General features: G+C 51.5%; 1 protein-coding gene across 1 annotated transcript in view; it reads right to left on the bottom strand.

Moving 5' to 3' along the window:
- Positions 1–4,437: 4,437 nt before the first annotated feature.
- The window catches only part of PDGFRB (platelet derived growth factor receptor beta), a 61,724-nt gene continuing 46,586 nt past the window's right edge, over positions 4,438–19,575 (bottom strand). Inside the window, exons 16-23 of the mRNA XM_024199792.3 lie at positions 18,725–18,891; positions 18,344–18,462; positions 17,237–17,359; positions 13,124–13,235; positions 12,687–12,786; positions 12,467–12,572; positions 10,318–10,556; positions 4,438–9,709 (exon numbers count right to left, since the gene is read on the bottom strand). Of these exons, the coding sequence (XP_024055560.2) occupies positions 9,556–9,709; positions 10,318–10,556; positions 12,467–12,572; positions 12,687–12,786; positions 13,124–13,235; positions 17,237–17,359; positions 18,344–18,462; positions 18,725–18,891 (1,120 nt within the window). The 3' untranslated portion in view covers positions 4,438–9,555. The remainder of the gene's footprint in view (positions 9,710–10,317; positions 10,557–12,466; positions 12,573–12,686; positions 12,787–13,123; positions 13,236–17,236; positions 17,360–18,343; positions 18,463–18,724; positions 18,892–19,575) is intronic.

A 19,575-nucleotide genomic window follows, 5' to 3' on the forward strand; every position in this document is an offset into this window, starting at 1 on the left:
GGGGCCACCTGATGGAGACCTTTCCTCCAGCACAGGGTGGGCTGTACAGGAAGCTCCCTTCAGAGTCCTCTGGTACCCCTGCAGAAGGTATCTCTAGATAATCACAATAACACTCCCACAATGCCTCTGCTAGCCCATGGGCAATCCTTCTGTCAGGGGGTCACTGTTTCCCTTCCTGCTTTGGCTATGGCCATGAACCATAGAATCATAGAATATCAGGGTTGGAAGGGACCTCAGGAGGTCATCTAGTCCAACCCCCTGCTCAAAGTAGGACCAATCCCCAACTAAATCATCCCAGCCAGGGCTTTGTCAAGCCTGACCTTAAAAACCTCTAAGGATGGAGATTCCACCACCTCCCTAGGTAACACATTCCAGTGCTTCACCACTCTCCTAGTGAAAAAGTTTTTCCTAATATCCAACCTAAACCTCCCCCACTGCAACTTGAGACCATTACTCCTTGTTCTGTCATCTGGTACCACTGAGAACAGTCTAGATCCATCCTCTTTGGAACCCCCTTTCAGGTAGTTGAAAGCAGCTATCAAATCCCCCCTCATTCTTCTCTTCTGCAGACTAAATAATCCCAGTTCCCTCAGCCTCTCCTCATAAGTCATGTGCTCCAGCCCCCTAATCATTTTTGTTGCCCTCCGCTGGACTCTTTCCAATTTTTCCACATCCTTCATGTAGTGTGGGGCCCAAAACTGGACACAGTACTCCAGATGAGGCCTCACCAATGCCGAATAGAGAGGAATGATCACGTCCCTCGATCTGCTGGCTGATGGGATGGCACCAGGCCCAAGCACATCCTACGTGAAGAGCATGACAGTGTTATCACACAGCTGGACTACATTAGCACCATTTTTATATCACTGACAAGAAGTCTCACGCTTACAGTGCAGACCTATTAAAAACTGCTGGTCTGCGGGACAATTAATTTGCAAACTAGTAACCTCAGGTGTCTAATTAATGACCAAATAACCCGTAGGAACTTGCAAACAGTTTGCATCTGCCTTATCCTGAGTAAATAGTAACAGGCATTTTGCACAGAATGTAGACAAGGAATGATGGGAGAAGGGGCAGGGGGGAGGGAAGGAGTTCCTTACTATGCCCATGATACCAGAATAAGCTTCTGCTGAAATAATCAGAAATGAGTAATGAACAATACTGAGAATCATATCATTAGGCTTCAGAGCCAACATCCCATTAGAGTGATTATTTCAGTTCCTCTGCAGACTAAGGAAGACAACACTCCATGGTTCACATTTGGACTGGGGCATGAGCCAAATTCCAGTACTACCCCACCATGCTTCATTGCTGCTGCCACAGCATGGAGGGGGAAACAGAAGAAGGGAATTCCTTTTCACTTCATGGTCAGGTGAAGCATTATGCTAACAAGCACCTAACCTGGCTCCCCTGATGACTGGCGCTTCTTCCCTGGGCATTAGGGTGTTCACTATAACACGAGCAGCTTCTCTTTAGTGCTTGTGTTCATGCAAAAGGTCTGAAATCCAAAGAGGGGACAGGGAGTGAATGGAACGGGAGGGGAATGGGAACTGGCTCCCACAGTAACAGCTAGCTACATTCCCCCACCCTGTTTTCCAGCTGTCCTCTCCCCAGGGCATTCAGGACCTTGCTGCAGTCTTCATTGAGAAGGGGATTTTTTCCCCCCTTGCTGAGTCAGCTCCTGCTGACTCAGTTTAGGGACAAAAGGTGCCAGCCTGTCTGTGACAGCTCAGCCTTGCCACATGAATCAGAACAAACCCGTCTGTCTTTTCCTTGGGAGAACCATCCCGAGCTTCTCAGAAACCCATCAGCTTCATGTTCAGCAACCAACACTGCACTGACACTGCACGTCAGAGACAGGAGCACAGGACCGGCCATCCCAGCAGCCAAGGGCAGGCGACTTCACTGTCTTCTGCTGTAGTCTATGCCTGAGGCCCAGGCTAAACAAGCAAGGTTCATTATCCTGGGAAGTAGCCTGCCTGGGTTCTGCTGTTCTCTGTGGTTCTAGGGGACTGTAGAAGGCCTCCAGAGCCAGAGCGGGAAAGCCGGGGTAGGAAGGAAGGAGGCAGGGAGCCTGGGGTGAGGGGGTTTAGTATATAGGAAATGAGTAATGTCCCTTTAAATAGTTTGGGAGACCTTCTCCACCTGCGTCTTCTGGAGGGCTCCCAAACTACTTAAAGGGACACTACCTAATTTCTGCACATTACGGTGGGGAAGGAGAGGAGGGTGGGTGAACCCCGGTGGGAGGAGAACCAGGAGGGTGGGAGAGATATCTACCCAACCAAGCCACGTGTGACTTCTCACTCAGGCACCCAGGCTAGGCACGCTGCCCCAGCTATCGCCCTCCCCACTCTCAATCCTGCACTCCCAGAGCGTGCGCTGTGCCTGGCCTCTCAGCTTTACACCTCATGCGTCAGGGTTTAAGCCAAGCTTGGGATTAGGATGAGCCATTAAGGGCAAGGACAGGTTACCCCACATCTGCTACTGTTGGGTTCTTACCCCCGAAGCACCTGGGCACCCCACATCTGCTACTGTTGGGTTCTTACCCCCGAAGCACCTGGGCTAGATGGACCTTGCCAATTCCTGTGTTCCTATTGTGACTCGGAGAGATAAGCTGTGACTGTCCTACAGGACCTGAGAGACCAGCACGGCTCCAGGCCCAGTTTGATGATGGCTGGGCCCGAACGCCCAGAGTTTGGGTTTGGCTCCGCAGCAGGTTTGGGTGCATTCATACACCAGCTGTTGGCTCATCCCTAGGCCCGTGCTGGGTGCCTTGCTCACAGGCCAACCAGGATTGGGCGTGCTGTAGAGACAACGTGCCCAGCCGTGGATGGGGTGGGGAGAGAGGCCCACCCCACCTCTCCGGCATCGCTGTACTGTGCTGGGGAAGTGGCATCCAGGCTGCCTCCACCAGTGGGAAGCAATCTGTGATACAGGCCTTTTGCAGGAGGGGAGAAGGAGGGGGTGGAGCCTGCAAGAGGGGATCATGGGCCCTCCCTGGGAATTGTTAGAGCCCAGCTATTTGCACCTCTCCCCGAAACGCTACCGAATGGCGTCCATCCACTCACCTGCCTCCACTCAGGGCACTGACCCCCGTGTGCTCAATAATCGAAGGGCTTGAGCAGGGCGATCCACCTCCACAATAGCTGGCTATATAGGCCATCTCGGCCCGCTACCGTGGCTTAGCTTCGCCTAAGCCTGGGTAGCGCTACAGAGCATATTAACATTCCTCTCCCTTAGCCTCCCCACAGTTAATCTTCATTCCCACCAAAACACAAACGCAACCAGACAGGAGATTATGGAAAGAAAAACAGCCAAAACCTCCCCAAAAGGCAAACGAATCAGGAACCAGCAAGAAAAGGGTTGAAAAAGAAGAAACACCTTTAATTTTAAAATCTTTCCTTAAAAACATGTATATAAAGTTTACAGCATAAAAAATAATATCTCACCGGTATAAATGTGGCTTAATAAGAGCTCTACAAATACATTTGTAAACCTAGGATAACGTTAACACTTTGGTACCTTAGTTTGAACGCAGTTCCGTGCCTTGCCCCCATGATGGCTTAGGAGAGGTTAATAGGAAAAATGCAAATACAGGCGCTGTTTCTGTTCAGAGATTCCACACGGGCCTAATAACGTGCTATAAAAAGGTGCAATCCCAACAGATTATCCACATTGTACCGTGCGGGGGCGAGGGAGGGGCTGAGAGAGAGAGAAATCAATGGGCAAACTCACTAATGCGTTGGAATTGGTAGTGCAGTCTGTAAAGGGGGAAACAGCAAACGGGGGGGGGGGGGGGCGCGCGAGACAGACCAGTCCCCTGTGTCATGGGCCCTTCCACTGCTTGGCTCCTCAATTTCATTCATCCCCCAAGTCTAGAGGGAACGAATCACACGTCTGGCCAAGCTCTTCTCACAGTAACCCAGGAGCAAACCTAGAACAACTCCATGCCTACGCTCGGGCACTCCAGATTTACACTGGCGTGTCTGAGTGCAGGGTTTGCTCTTCCAAGGGAAACTGGGAATTCCATTGAACTGGTCCAGTGGGGAGGGTGCTGACTTGGGAGTCCTGGGTGCATTTCCCTGCTCCATCACAGACTCCTTGTGTGACCTTAGACAAGTCACTTAGCCTCTCTGGGCATCAGTTCCCTTCTGTACAGTGGCTATACGAGCACTGCCCTGGCCCACAGGGGTGCTGTGAGGACAAATACACTAAAGACTGTGAGGCGCAGAGATACCCCCATAATGGGGGCCAGGTAAGTACCATAGATCGAAACAAATGGGTTGAGGCTGCTAGTGTGCTTGGCGGGCAGGCCCCTCCCCAACGTTCCCCGTCTATAAGGCGTGGAGGTGACCATGACTGCAAGATTGCATGAGCACAGAGTACCAGCATCAATGTAACTTCACCTTTAAAAATGGCATTGCTGAGTGGCTCTTTCATTTAACTCTGCATCAGGCCATCACGGCTCAAGATGACCTACTTCCTAATCCACTGTCCCTTCCCTGCAGGGTGTTCCCCTCCATTCCGGCACTGCCACTTGAAGCCCAGGGCATGGCCGAAGAGACAGCCGGTCAGATGTGCCGCGCCAGTTCTGCCCTGGCGCTTTACACTTTGGCTCCTACCCATTGACTACCTTCAGCAACGCAGAAGGTTGAAACAAAGGTTAGAGGAACTAGAGATGCGCTAGGTCTGAAATGACTGCAAGTAGGCAGGAAGCTGCTGAGCCTATAACGAGGCTTGAAAGTGAGGGGAGGAGGAGCCCAGGAGACATGCCACGGGGATAGGTGGCTCATTCCACTGCAGTTTGATCTCACTGGGCAGAATTTCATGAATGGTTCTCCCCCCTCCCAATGTGCTACATTCCCAGCTGCTGCCGTCACTGGGACATGCTGTGTAGCTTGTGTCAGTGACCTGTCTGATGCAGCTCAGGTTTCTGATAGGCTTGACCTAAGCAAGTGTCCGTACAGGCCTGGAAATCCAGGGGCTGCAGCAGCTTGGTCCCATGGGCCATGGAGTAGAGTTGCCACCTGCAGCAATGTGATGTGAAAGCTGCAGATCAGTTGCCCTTCTGCTGCCTGAAGAGAAACACTGCAGATAAACCACTGGGTCGTATTTAGGGTCGCCAGCGCTGTAGGGCAGGGTCAGGAGCCAGCCACTCTCCTAGCATTGTCTTAAACCTAAAGTGGGGAAAGGAGAGCATTTCCCTGGTACCCTGCATGTGTGTGTGGCGGTGGTGTGAGCCTGTGCCAATATTTTAACAAATTTTGCAAAAACTGGCAAAGCTGGGATTGGCATCAATTGATGTGGGGGAAGACGGAAGGGTGAAAATGAAGGCTCTGTCTCTTTAAATTCCCCCTCCCTTTATGGGGGAAGAGCGGGAGCAGGTGGCCAGTCACTCTTCGCTCCCCACCTGTTCTGGGACTGCCACCTGTCTTGCTATGAGGCCAGGGCTAGGGTCAAACTCAGTTAAAACTCAGCTGGAGCAGGAATCCTGTAGGGAACAACCCTGCATGGCTGGGAGGAGGCGATGGACTAATGACATGTTAGTCTAGTTCTTTCTCTAACCTCTGTGCAGTGGAACAAGGAAGGGATCCCCTCCCTCCCCGGTGCTTGGGCTGTGGCAAATCTCTCCCAAAAGGAGACGGCTATGAGATATCCCTCCCCTGCTTAGTCCAGTATTGTGGACTGACATAACACGGCGTTCCCCAGGATCTCCATCCAACACTTATCAAGATACTTCCTGCCCGTTGGTGCTGTACCTCCCAGAGAGTTGGTGATCCTAAATTAGGTGGGTCTTTAACACCAGTTTTGGCCAACTTTCTACTGATTGCTCCTTGCCACTCCATGTCTAGCTCCCATCTCACTGCTCCGACTCCACCAAGGACCTGCTGGTCCCCGCAGGGGTGAATAGAGACAACTCAGTTCCAAATAAAGTCCACTGTGCTCTAGACTTTATAATGTGACGCGAAACACTAAACACGACTCTCCTTACATAAAACCCACCCAACTGAAAATGACAAACGTTAAAAAGTCAAACATGTCAGTCTGAGCAGCATCTTAAATATGGAGAGAGACACTGTAGTGTAGCAATAGACTCCTGGATGCACAGAAATCGTGACTGGCAGGAGGAAAGTGCATAGATTGGAGCGGATAACTTTGTAATGACTGCAGATTAAAATAGGAGTTAAAAAAATATACCGGCGATGGGCCCAAACTGCAGCACTGGGTTCCCTTTGGGGGGTTTGGAGACTCCATCATTTGGGGTCCTTGGAAAAGGGGTTCAGTTTGGACCCATCCCCCAACATTAAAAACAAACAAAAATAGTAACAATATAAAATAAAAACCCTAGAGGAATCGGTTCCCTTCAGGACAAATTATGGCTACAAAATTGATGGCAACAGATGGGTTAAAACATTTGTCGCTCCCAGATGTCTGACGGATCCAGGTGGGAATTTCAGAAGCAGAGAGAGAGAGAGAGCGAGAGAGAGAGGGTGTGAACCTTAATGCCTGGCAGATTTTGGCCACGGAATTTCTTCTGGCAACTGTAAGGGATAGGTGCACTTTGCCCATGGAGCCGCCACCATTGTACCCATTGGCTGGTTGGGAATTAAAACAAGCAGACTCCTTTCTTTGAAAAGGGTTTTCCCTTCTTGGTGTTCCTGAGGCTACCCAGCTAGACTCTTACCTTGGGGGAGGCTCACCTGGTCAGCACTGTCTGCCCTTATCAGAGGGGGGTCTCACTCTGACACAAGGCAGCGAGTCACTGCACACTCGCAGCAGGATGTGAAACCAGAAAGCTTTCCAGCCCAGCGGAGCAGAAGGCAAATCAAACTCTTCATGTCAAGCCCAGATGGGGCTGGAAGTAGCCAGACAGTGTTCAGCACCAGCACACCTTTGCCAGACTTCCCGCTAGCCCCAGATTCACAAGGTCAGATTTGTACAGCTAAATTTTGCTTAGGGCTGCTGTGCGGGCAGGAGCTAATGGGTTCTTTAAATCACAGGTTCTATTTCAAGTAGTAGCACGGGGCATCATAAAAAGAGAAATCTGCCCTGGCAGATAAAGGCTCTGACCATAGAGAGGATCTATTAAATCCACCCAGATTGAGAGGTCTTAGAAAGCTGGGACAAAAACACAACACAAATTTTTTGATAAGAGCAGTATCCCTTCCAGGGGATTTGATAAGAGCAGTATCCCTTCACCTGGCTGAAGCTGTGGTGGCTTGTGCCATACAGAGCACCTAAGAAACCGAGGAAACGTGGGCTAACCCCAACAATCTATGTTGCTTCCCTGTGGTTTGGGGCATTTCTTGAGTCATGTCCACTGAACGTGGATCTTGCACTACGATCAAGAGGATGCGTGTGTAGGAAAAGAGTTGCCATTCACAGAATGATTCCTGAGGATGATGGGATATGAGAAATCTGACCATACTTGCAGGAAATAGAGAAACACCTCTGGCCATGGTTTGCAGTATTGCAATAGCACTTGGCTGGCTACCACTAACAGTGCTACATTTAGCTTTCACATTTTATTAAAAACATAACCCCTCCCTGCCACAGGTACCTGTTCCTCTTGATTTAACTTTACAAATATGTCACCATTAACTAGAGCTGACTGGAAAACACACCAAAATTGTCAATGTTTTTCGGTGGACAGTTTTAGACGGCTCTATAAACTGTCCGACAAACCTCCACAAAGAACGTCATTGAAAATGTGAACGTTTCCAACCATCTCTGTTAATAAGAGCACAGCCACCATGTGTGTGAGAGGGACAGGGAAGTGGATGAGCTAGAAGGAGCTGTGGGTGTGGAGGAAAAGGGTGCTAAGCAATTTGATGCTATTCAAATGGGAGAAAATGCTGGTTTCCAAGCTGAAGACATTGTCATAACCTTCCTGTTTTGGGGGATTTTCATGGTTTCCTTGTTTTCCACCTGGTTTAACTCTTCGACTAACGAGTGGAAGCTCAGAGTGCTACAGGTCACAGCCCTGCCAATGGGGTAGAGGGGTTTGAAGCAAGACGAGGGGTTCTCCAACATTTCCATTCTGCATTCCACTTTCTAAGAGAAAGTCCCTGTCTTAGGCCCACTTCCCATCCGACAACCTGATCCTTCCTCCTCTTCTTGGGTCCCAAAATGTACCATCCTGCAAGGCTCCATGGATCCTATCAGCATGAGAACGGCTGCTCCTGGCAAACACAAATGCTGCTCGTTGTTTAAAAGTTGGCTTCCCCCCATGTATTTGTACAGTCAAAGAGACTTTGAGTGGCAGGACCATAAACCCTATACAGCTCTCAGATGACTTCACAACCTCTCTCTCTCTCTCTCTCGCTGTCCCTGGATCGCCTGGGCTTGTGTTTATGCAGCCTGGTTACTCACCTAGGGCAAGAGGCTGCAATTCACGTGAGGGACCCAGACGGCACAGAAAGGGGAACTCGTATGAATAAAGTAACATCAACGTCATACCTCTGCTTCCCAAAGATAAAACAAAGATTCTGGAGCCAGCTGGGCTGAGAGACTTTCCCAGCAGGTGAAATAGGTTCCGTGGCACTAGAAGATTAATGAATAGCCATTTTTGTTCCTATACTGGCCCTGGCTAGTGAATTAAGAGATCTTATTTGTTCCCTTTAAATGAGCGATATGGAGACTATCTAGGCTTAGAGTCCACACAGAGGAAGATAACGCTGGAATGCGCTGCTGCTGCCACAGCAGAGTCATTATCAGAGCATCCCTGATTCCTGGCAGGCCCTTAGGAACCCAGGGTGCTGTTGTGGGCAGAAAGAGGGTCAGCCTATGACATCTCCTTGGGGGTGGAGGAAAAGGGTGCTAATGCAGCATTGTGGCCCAGTGCCACAGGTACCTGTACCACAGTGCTTGTGGTGCCGCATTCCTCTCAGAAAGGCTGGAGAGGACAAGAAGGGAAGAACGTGACTGGTTTCTCCTGGTGACTGGATTCTCCATGGCTCGTTTCTCCTCAGCGGCTATAATAGCTCTGCTGTGCTTGAGAGAGAATCCAATCAGTATGATCCTGTTCTCTAGTGACTGGGGCCTGGCCTATCGGCTTCCCGACGCCCCACCAGGGAGCTGCAAGGAATCTGTCTGTCCAGCCCAGCCACGTACGGCCGTTGTACCACAGCGTGGCGGATACGCAGAACATCAAAGAGGCAGCTTCGGCCCAGATGGAGACTGGAATTCAGAGCCACCTGTTGCACCAGGGTGCGGGAAAGAGGCTGGGATATCAAACAAATGGAGTGAACGGCAGCATCTCCTCTGGAGACCCGCTGGTGCCCTGCCCCTTGGTCTGGAAGCACTGAGGCTTCACTGTGAGGAGAAGAGGTTTGTCTGTGAGGAGACCCCGCCTCGTCTCAGTAGTTTGATCAATGGGGTGGAGTGTGGCAGTGAGGCTGGGGGAGGGGAAAGGTGCCTCTATAGTCCACGTTGTGCTGGGAGGTGGGACGGAGGGCGGGATAAAGAAGCACCCATCCAGGTTCTCCACCAAGTTTGGTTGCCCCCTAGCTGGTCTCACTGGTAGGGTGTGGGGTAGCATCAGCCCTGCCCTTTCTACAGAAAACTCTCTTCCATGTCGTGGTGCCCTGGGCTTGGCTCCTGGCAGCCCGACTTTGGTTCAGGTTCCTCCTGTTCCCCTTCCTGCTGTGGGTCCAGGGGGCTGTCACAGGATATTGTGGATGCTGTGTTCACTTCGTTCAGAGTAGAACTAAAGGGGAGGAGAGAAAGGAGAGAAATAAATGTGCTGTCTGTAATCGCTGATGTCCCAAGCAAGGACCCACTTGCTAGGGAAGACATGGCTGGCTCTCTTGTGGCACGAGGAGTGACTACCTACGCCCCCACAGTGGCCCAGTGCCATCCTCCATCTTAGACAGGCTCCAACTCCCACAGAACGATTGACAAAATGGAACTTAAATTCACCCCCCTCACGCACACACAGTGCAGCCATCAACGCCCCACGGGCTGTGCACACCTGGAGCGCTAGCTGCTGCGTATACATAACAACTTGCTGTCCAGCCTCTCCCCGGGCCCCCAGCCCAGCCTGGCGTGAGGACCTTGAATGGCAGCTGGCAGTGCAGATAGACTGGGCAGCTATGAAGGGAAAGGCCAGACTGTGGGTAGATGTAAGGATCCTGAGAGTGAAGGGAGCTGATCCTGGAGCTGCTTTACCTGTTCCGCCTCCCCCTGCCCCCACCCCTTTCTACCTGACCACACTCTCCTGCTTCCACTTTTGTTGTGTGAAGCATTTGTTGTTTAGATCTCAGGACGGTCAGAGATCGGATTCGGGGGAAGCATGAAGAGGCCTGTGTTTGCTACCTGGCCCGGCTGACCGAAGCCTCCTGAGGGGCGTCGTCGATTCCGTCGGGCTTGGGGTCAGGAAGGGGGATGATGTACTCATTGTCCCCCTCGTCCTGCTGCACGGCTGTATAGAGGACACTTCCGGTGCCGGAGCTGGGGGTGAGCCCGGCGCTGCTGACCCCGGGGATTCTGGGCCTTGTGCGCAGAACAGCAGGGTGGTCACTCTTCAGGAACTCTTCCTCGACCTGTTGGTACCTCTGCTCCCGCGGGGCAGGTTACAAAAGAAACGAGGTGGGTGAGAGGCGGTTGCGCTAACCGGGGTCAAGCCGGCATCCTCAGGCATATAAAGAGAAACTACAGAGTCTGGGCCCTGTTCCCACTGGAAGCCGCACACTGTGCACTGCTACAGTGCCCTCCATTGCAGTATCGCACGGTGCTTCCCAGACATGAGCTAACGAAGCCCTCAGGGCAGCCCTGGGAGAGAGGAGGCCGATTTCAAAGCATCCCCTGAGCTGCTCCATTTTTGGGTGAGCCACTTGAGATATCGGGGTGATACCGCTATTCTCCATGGTGCTCTATGTCTGTGTGAGTGAGAGGAGAATCAGGCCTTCTGTGTCCAAAATCCAAGGCACGCCCGCGGATGGCTGGACAATTGGGGAAGCACGTGGAATGGAGTGACCCGAGAACACTGGGGAAGAGCCAGGAACAGAACTCAGATCTCCTGAGCCCCAATCCTGGGCATCAACAACTAGACAATGCTCACACCTGACATTTGTCCCTCTCTTTTTATGTATCCAGGGTATTACCAATATGCCCAGCCAGCCACGCTGGGAAATGTCACTTTACAAAAGGCTGCTGATTTTTTTCCTACAGCAAATTGATCTTTATAGCAAATTGCTGGAAACAGTGTCGCTTTTCATTTTTTTCTCTGAATTGACCAGCAAATATATTTCAAGCCTTATGAATTAAACTGTTAACATTTCATTATCACCACTGACCCCGAAAGAGCCCGAAGTGCTTTACAAAATCTCAGACAAACTATACACAGGGAGCACTTTGCCACCAAAGTCCAGCCACCTCCGAGAAATGGCAAATGTTTAAGTGCACACAGCAACGCTACACAGCATTTAGGGCAGGAAGTGAAGAAGAATGCTGTGTCCAGTTTGAACTGCAAGAGGGATTTAGATCGCCAGAATGTAATTGCTTGAGTTGGAGTATGCCCTGGAGAACATAGGCGCCGACTTCCCCTCTTTCTCCTGGGTGCTTGACACCCGCCCCCTGCCCCGCCCCCACTCCACCCCTTCCATGAGGCCCCACCCCCATTCCAACCCCTTCCCCAAAGTCCCCGCCCCAACGCTGCCCCCTTCCCTTCCCCTATTCCAACTCCTTCCCCAAATCCCCGCCCTGCCTCTTCCCCGCCTCCTCCCCTGAGCAAGCCATGTTCCCGCTCCTCGCTTGGCGTGTGCTAACGCTGCCAAACAGCTGTTTGGTGGCGGCCAGGCGGGAAGCGCTGGGAGGCAGGGGGAGGAGCGGGGACATGGCACGCTCAGGGGAGGAGGGGAGCTTGGCTGCCAGCGGGTGCAGAGCACCCACTAATTTTTCCCCGTGGGTGCTCCAGCCCCAGAGCACCCACGGAGTTGGCGCCTATGCTGGAGAATGGGATTAACACCCCTTTCCCTCCCCAAAATACCTGGGGATCTTATAGACCAGAATTTGTCAGAGCCTCAGTTCTCCAGCTCAGCTGAAAGATGCATCACCAAGTATAGAAGATGTTTGGCTGTAAAATGGGGCTCATTTCTCATACAGACTCTGTATATTTCAAGGATAGGTTATATTTAATTTAGACAAAGGAAGAAATGCCTGTGGTGTATCTAACTAAGGTGCTGACATGTCCCACATTACTACAGCATCAGAACTCCTCATAATCTTTAATGTATTTATCCTCACAACACCCCTGTGAAATAGGGCGGTGCTATTCTTCCCATTTTATAGATGGGGAACTGAGGCACAGAGAGACTCATTGCCCAAGGTTACACAAGAAGCCTGGCAGAGCAGGGACTTGAACCCGTCTCCCAAGCCCTAGGCTAGTACCCTAACCACTGGACCCTCCTTCCTCTATAGTAGAGTCTCCTCCCCACACTCCCAACATAGCATTCCTGGGACATACCTTCTTGTATCCATCTGCCAGGAGGTTCCCCATAAGTACCACCAGCTGAGAGAAGGAAGGTCTTATCTCAAACTTCTCTTCCCAACATTTCTGCATGATGTCATAGCTGGGGAGATGGGGGGGGGGGGGAAGGACACCATAGAGAGTTAGATGGCGGAAGGGGTGATGGAGCCAGTTTGAGGAGATGTGGCCAGTGCAAATGTGCACAGTGAACACTTACATCTCGTTGGAAGCATGGGTGGGTTTAGACATTCGGTAGCCACATTTGATGGCATTGTAGAACTGCTCATTCATGGGTAGTTCAGGGTATGGAGTCCCACCTAGGAGGAGAAAGAAGAGCTGGAAACCAGGCTAACGGGGAGGCTCCACCACACTCACACTGTCAGTGTTGTTATAACACCAGCACCACCCTCCTTCCCATCTGTTCACCATTCCTACCCCACCTTCATCGCCAGTCCTGTGCGAGTCAGTGTGTGATAGGACAAGGCTCTGTCACAGAGGCCCCCTCCTGGCATGGGTGGGATGGGACTCAGGGATTGGTATCTTTCTCCCATGGTGGGACTGGAGGGAGATTCAGGGACAAGCCCTGCAGGACCTGTGTGGTCCTGGGAGGTGGGTTGTGTTCTATTGAAGGAGCGTGATTCTCAGGGCACTTACCCAGAGTGAATATCTCCCAGAGAAGGATCCCAAAAGACCACACATCACTCAGGGTTGTGTAGAGGTTGTTGAAGATGCTCTCAGGCGCCATCCATTTCAAAGGCAGGAAGGTCTGTGAGGACGAGAGAGAGCAGGAATGGGTTAGGCCCACGAGTCAGCCAAGCCCCTGGGGACAGCTCACTTCTGCACCAATAAGCAGGGAAGTTGGACACCTTCCCCTTGACTCTTCAGGGAGCCCAGTTTACAAAGGCTGAGGAGAGCCCCTTGGAGCAACTCTCAAGCACTTTGCATCAACCGTTTCCCTTAGGGCCTTGACTCCCATTTCCCAGAGCAGGGTGTTACACGGACCCTTGTCAGATGGGACAGGAGAACTGCAGTCCCCTTCACAGTTCCACTCAGTACTGACACTGGCTGTCCCCCTGCTGAGGTCTCTCCCCCACTCACAGCATCACGGAGAGGTTCTGGCCCTGCAAAGCCACCTCCCTTCCACGGCTGAGTTCTCCTGCTGGGCCACTACACCAGCCTGGCCAAATGGACTATTGGCTTTCGGAGACAGACTTGCAGCTGCTGAAAGGTGCCAAAATGACAGTCCGGGGAAAGAAGGCCCCAGCGTCCCCCCGGCATCCCCTGGGGCAGCGGCAACACGAGCTTCCCTCATGTCCGCTCTCCAGTGCACCTCAGCTCTGACCAGGAGAAGCTGCCTTCTCAGGTCAGGCATCAGCTCAGTTTCTACATCCATTCTCATCTCAGCCAACAAGCCTGATTGCTGCAATGGAGGCTTTTGTGACATGGACGCCCGGCCTTCGCCTGAGACTACTGACTCAGCTGACACCAGGCCATTGAAATGCGGTCACATGGTGACTTTCCACCCATCCCAGTCTAAGCTGGATGTCTGAAACCTGGCAAATGTGCATCACTATGAATTAGGGTGACCAGATGTCCCGCTTTTATAGGGACAGTCCCGATTTTTGGGTCTTTTTCTTATATAGGCTCCTATTACCTCCCATCTCCTGTCCCGATTTTTCACACTTGCTGGCTGGTCACCCTACTATGAATAGATCTGACAGATCAGGACCTGCCTGGAGATTTCTAAGAAGCCAGGAAGAGAGGACCAAGATAGATATCCTAGTCCTCTTCTCTCCATGTTTCTTGTCTTTGGCCCAATCCAGCCCTGCCTGTGCTGCACTGAAACTCGCCTTGCGTGCAGCTTCAGCTGCGTGGCGCCCTGTGCTGGATGTGGATTTCCTTGCGCAACTGGTATCAAAAATAATCCCCAGGAAGGATTGCAAAGGGGCCTGGTTTCATTTCCTATTTTATGCGGAACAGCAGCAGCAGCAAAGCTGGATTGGAAAGCCCCAGCCCTGCTGCGGAGGGGGAAAGGGCGGGGCCTTGCCCCTTGCCCATGAACTGAGTGGGTGGCCAAGGCTCCTGCGTTACACTGGCTGCTTCTGGCTTCCAAGCAACAAGAGCAGCTCACCTACCCCTGCCGAGCTCTCCACTCCCAGCTTTGCCTGGCTGGCAGTGATTCAGCAAGAGGAGGAGAGTGGAACACGATTCCAGTGTGGTCTGGTGGCTCAACCCTTGCACTAGCACTCAGGACCTAGGTTCTAGCCCCAGCTCTGCCACTCACCTGCTGAGTGACCCTGGGCAGCAAGTCCCTTCTCTTCTCTGTGCCTCAGTTTCCCCAGCTGTAAAGTGAGGTAATAACACTGACCTCCTTCATAAAGCTCTTTGAGAACTGCTGATGTTACGGGGTAGGGATTATTCATCTTCCCCCAGCCCTGCCTTGCCTATTGGAATTTAAAACAAAGAGAACATCCTGGAGGATGCTCGTTGGAACCAGGGGCCCTTTCCGACCTGAAAGGCCCGAATCTCCTTCCTTGAAAGCACTCGCATGGGAGCCTGCAGAAAAGCGCTTCCTCTTTCTGTGCGGTCTAGTGGTTAGAGCAGGGGCTGGGAGTCGGAAGATCCGGATCCCATTCCCAGCTCTGCAAGTGACTCATGGTGACGCAGCTCAGCCTCTCCGAGCCCCAGCCTCTCAATCTGAAGGATGGTTCAGAGCTACTAGCTGCACAGGGATAGGGTGAGGGGTGATCCCGTGCTCTGGGGTCCTTGAACAAAAGGGGCTGTATTCATGGGCAGTTACTAGTGCTGTTTTCTAAGTTCCTGCGTAGGACCCTAGAAAGCAAGTTCATGTGGTTCCATTAGAGGTAAAGCCGGGGTTAAAGTCAGAGGGGGAAAGGGAGGCAGAGAGAAATCTCCCCCTCCTCTCCCTGACTTGGGGGACCAGTGCACCCACAGCTCCCCCTCCTCCGTGGCTGGTGGGGAAAGTTCCCCACCTATCTAGGCTAACCACTGTGTAACGCCACGAGGCAAAGCACGCTGGGAACTGGGATGCAAACGGCACTAATTACCCTTAGCACTTGTTGCCATTTCAGAGGCAGGGGAATATTCAAGGAGCTGACTGAGGAGATATCTGAGCCATTAGCAATTATCTTTCAAAAGTCATGGAAGACAGGAGACATTCCAGAAGACTGGAAAAGGGCAAATATAATGCCCATATATAAAAAGGGGAATAAGGACAACCCGGGGAATTACAGACCAGTCAGCTTCTGTACCTGGAAAGGTAATGGAGCAAATAATTAAGCATTCAATTTACAAACACCTAGAAGATAATAAGGTGATAACAGTCAGCATGGATTTGTCAAGAACAAATTGTGTCAAACCAATCTGATAGCTTTCTTTGACAGGGTAACAAGCCTTGTGGATGGGGGAAAGTGGTAGATGTGGTATATTTTGACTTTATAAGGCTTTTGATACTGTCTCGCATGACCATCTCATAAACAAACTAGGGAAATGCAACCCAGATGGAGCTACTATAAAGTGGGTGTATAACTGGTTGGAAAATCGTTCCCAGAGAGTAGTTATCAGTGGGTCACAGTCATGCTGGAAGGGCATAACGAGTGGGGTCCTGCAGGGATCAGTTCTGGGTCCGGTTATGTTCAATATCTTAAATCGGTGATTTAGATAACGGCATAGAGAGTTCACTTATAAAGTTTGTGGATGATATCAAGCTGGGCGGGCTTGCAAGTGCTTTGGAGGATAGGATTAAAATTCAAAATGATCTGGACAAACTGGAGAAATGGTCTGAAGTAAATAGGATGAAATTCAATAAGGACAAATGCCAAGTACTCCACTTAGGAAGGAACAATCAGTTGCACACATACAAAATGGGAAATGACTGCCTAGGTAGGAGTACTGCGGAAATGGATCTGGGGGTCATAGCGGATCACAAGCTAAATATGAGTCAACAGTGTAACGCTGTTGAAAAAAAGCAAACCTCATTCTGGGATGTATTAGCAGGAGTGTTGTAAGCAAGACATGAGAAGTAATTCTTCCGCTCTACTCTGCGCTGATTAGGCCTCAGCGGGAGTATTGTGTCCAGTTCTGGGCACCACATTTCAGGAAAGATGTGGACAAATTGGAGAAAGTGCAGAGAAGAGCAACAAAAATGATTAAAGGTCTAGAAAACATGACCTATGAGGGAAGATTGAAAAAATTGGGTTTGTTTAGTTGGAGAAGAGAAGACTGAGAGGGGACATGATAACAGTTTTCAAGTACATAAAAGGTTGTTACAAGCAGCAGGGAGAAAAACTGTTCTTCTTAACCTCTGAGGATAGGACAAGAAGCAATGGGCTTAAATTGCAGCAAGGGCGGTTTAGATTGGACATGAGGAAAGACTTCCTGTAAGAGTGGTTAAGCCCTGGAATAAATTGCCTAGGGAGGTTGTAGAATCTCCATCATTGGGGATTTTTAAGAGCAGGTTGGACAAACACCTGGTCAGAGATGGTCTAGATAATACTTAGTCCTGCCTTGAGTGCAGGGGACTGGACTAGATGACCTCTCGAGGTCCCTTCCAGTTCTATGAGTCTATGATTTATTGTCAGGATAATAGACTGTTTGGACTATTTGGGGAGGGGGGGAGGATCAAGGGAGTCAGGTGAGAGTTCTGCCCCCGTCCTTCGGAAGAGAGATTCCCGCCTGGTAGAACAAGGTGTGTGTGTGCCTGCTGGAATGGGGCAGGAAGGGAGGGGACCTGGGTCCCCAACTCACGCTGCCTTTGGAGATGTAGTTGGAATCCCTCATGATATCTCTGGCCAGGCCAAAGTCACAGATCTTCACCAGCTTCCCCTCGCAGATGAGGACGTTCCTTGCTGCCAGGTCTCGGTGCACACACTGTAGGGGAGGAGACAGGGTGCCATTAGAGGGGGGGCCCAGGCCACAGAACACCAGCAACAGAAGGTGCCACGGAGGTTGTCATGGTACCAGAGCAACCCCCCCCAGAAAGCAGCGAAACGAGCAATGATGCAGAGTGCAGATGGACAGTCGGAGTCTAGGAGCAGCAGGGTTAGGCCAGCCTGGCTTACGCCTTCACGTACCCCGGACATAGCATGCTCACTGGGTTTGCTCAAGCATTGCATTGGCACCAGCAAAGAAGAAAGGCTCCTCCAGTATCAGCACGGACAGTTGATACTGCTGGCATCTCATTTACTGCAAGCTGCCTGGCCAGGCATGTGAAGGAGACTGGGAGACCCGCCTGTCTCGTGGGGCACCAGAAAGGTCACTCTGGGCTTCTCTCTAGGGCTGTCCCCATTGCTGTCACACCCCAGCTATATACTTTTCCTAACAAACAATAGAGCTTTGGTTACACTGACAATTGGCCTAAGCTCAGCCAGTCGAATTAGCCTTGGAGACCCCGGGAGCTCTGTCCTCATTGGCAGTTCAGCTTGAATACCCACTGAAGCATCTGTTTCCAGAAGCCTTTAGGCTGAGAGTGTGCTACTGATGGCTGTTTCTTCATTGGCACAGCACTGGCCTCTGGTGAGGATGCTTCTGGCTCTGAGGAAAGGAAACCAGACAGCACCAGGACCAACCAGAGAGCGGCTCTAAGGGGCTGCAGGCTGGGGGTTTGGAAGGCAGTGGAGCCAGACCTACTTTAACACGTAGTATGGCCACACAGGCCCCAGGACAGTGCCAGCAAGTCGAGGTGGTCAGTGGCTCAAAGGTCTGTCAGCGAGGCAGAGTCGGCTCCTGGTGAAGCCTGACTGAAGGTCTGGCTGGTCAGGCGGACTTTCATGTCACACACCAAGAAAGAGCTTTGATTTCTTCCCTTTCAGAGCCCACTCCCGCCAAACCCGCCTGGCGACTCGGCACACATACGTTTTTGGACGCGAGGAACTCCATCCCGTTGGCCACCTGGAAACTAAACCCAATCAGGTCTGTGTAGCTGAGGAATGGGGACTCGTTTATCAGGGTCACGCGGTCCGTCCTTTCGGGAGCTGGAGGGAGGAAAAAGGCACAACGGCTGTTACCAGGCTCCCACACGGATTAACGCTGGGGCTCGCGTCGGTGGGAACAGAAGTTGGTCTGGGGTTTTTCAGACCTCCACAGAGCCTCAGTGTGGGAGAAACTGTGCCAGCACTGTTCTGGCTCAGCAGACCCTGCGGGAATCAGCTCACACCCCAACCAGCTCCTAAAGCAAAGGAAACCAGTCACCGTGGCACGAACACCATCTCCCTCCCTTCCAGGGACTCCCGTTACCTGAGGGGGAATAGCTGTCCAACTCGTACGGAGTGCCGTAGTTGGAAGACTCAATGTCAGCATACTTGATCTCTCCCTTCATATCAGACATGGGAACGTAGTCCAGGGAGTCATCCTTGCTCATATCCATGTAGCCCCCATCGCTTTCGACAGAGAAGGAGGTGAGGCTGGAATGGGGAAGCAAAGAAACCATTCAGAACAGATAGTGTAAGAGAAAGGGTGGAGTGGATTTCAGATTCAGAGAAGGGAGGCTTAATTTCAGGGACTGCGGTTACGGAGGGCCAGAATTCCAAACGTAGGCATGGACAATGGCACACGTATCGTTGCTCAGGCCTGGGTGGTGGGTGCAGATTCCGATGCACGAAGCAGGTATTGGCAGGTGCATGGCCACATGTGAGCAAATGCCCCCTTTCCACGTGCACCTTGGAAATTTGTTGCGTATCTGAGGTGTGCACAACTGTATGCACATATCCGCACATGCCTAAGGGCAAAAATCTGACTCTGAATTTCCTTCTCCCTCCACAGGAGGGGGGGCCACCCCAGGTGGGGGTAGGAGGGGCGTTGGTACCTTTGAAAGCACTGGAGAGGGGAATGAATGACTCTGCAGATTGAACTGCCCTCTTCTCTCAGGAGAGGTGGCCGGAGCCACACTAAACTGAGTTTTTAAAATCCTCATTCTTTAGTTAACCACTGGGCCACATCTCCTACAAGGCCTGAGCCCAGCCTCTCTAAGCACACCTGCAATTTGGTGCCTGCATTTTTGCACAGGAGTCAACTCACATTGGTGCAGGTGAACGGGGTCCTTAGAGGGAGGCCTGCGGTCTGTATGCAAAAGCATGTGCAAATTTGCC

The sequence above is a fragment of the Terrapene carolina genome, unplaced genomic scaffold, assembly GCF_002925995.2.
Source record: "Terrapene carolina triunguis isolate 2854851 unplaced genomic scaffold, T_m_triunguis-2.0 Scaffold629, whole genome shotgun sequence".
Classification (NCBI taxonomy): Eukaryota; Metazoa; Chordata; order Testudines; family Emydidae; genus Terrapene; species Terrapene triunguis.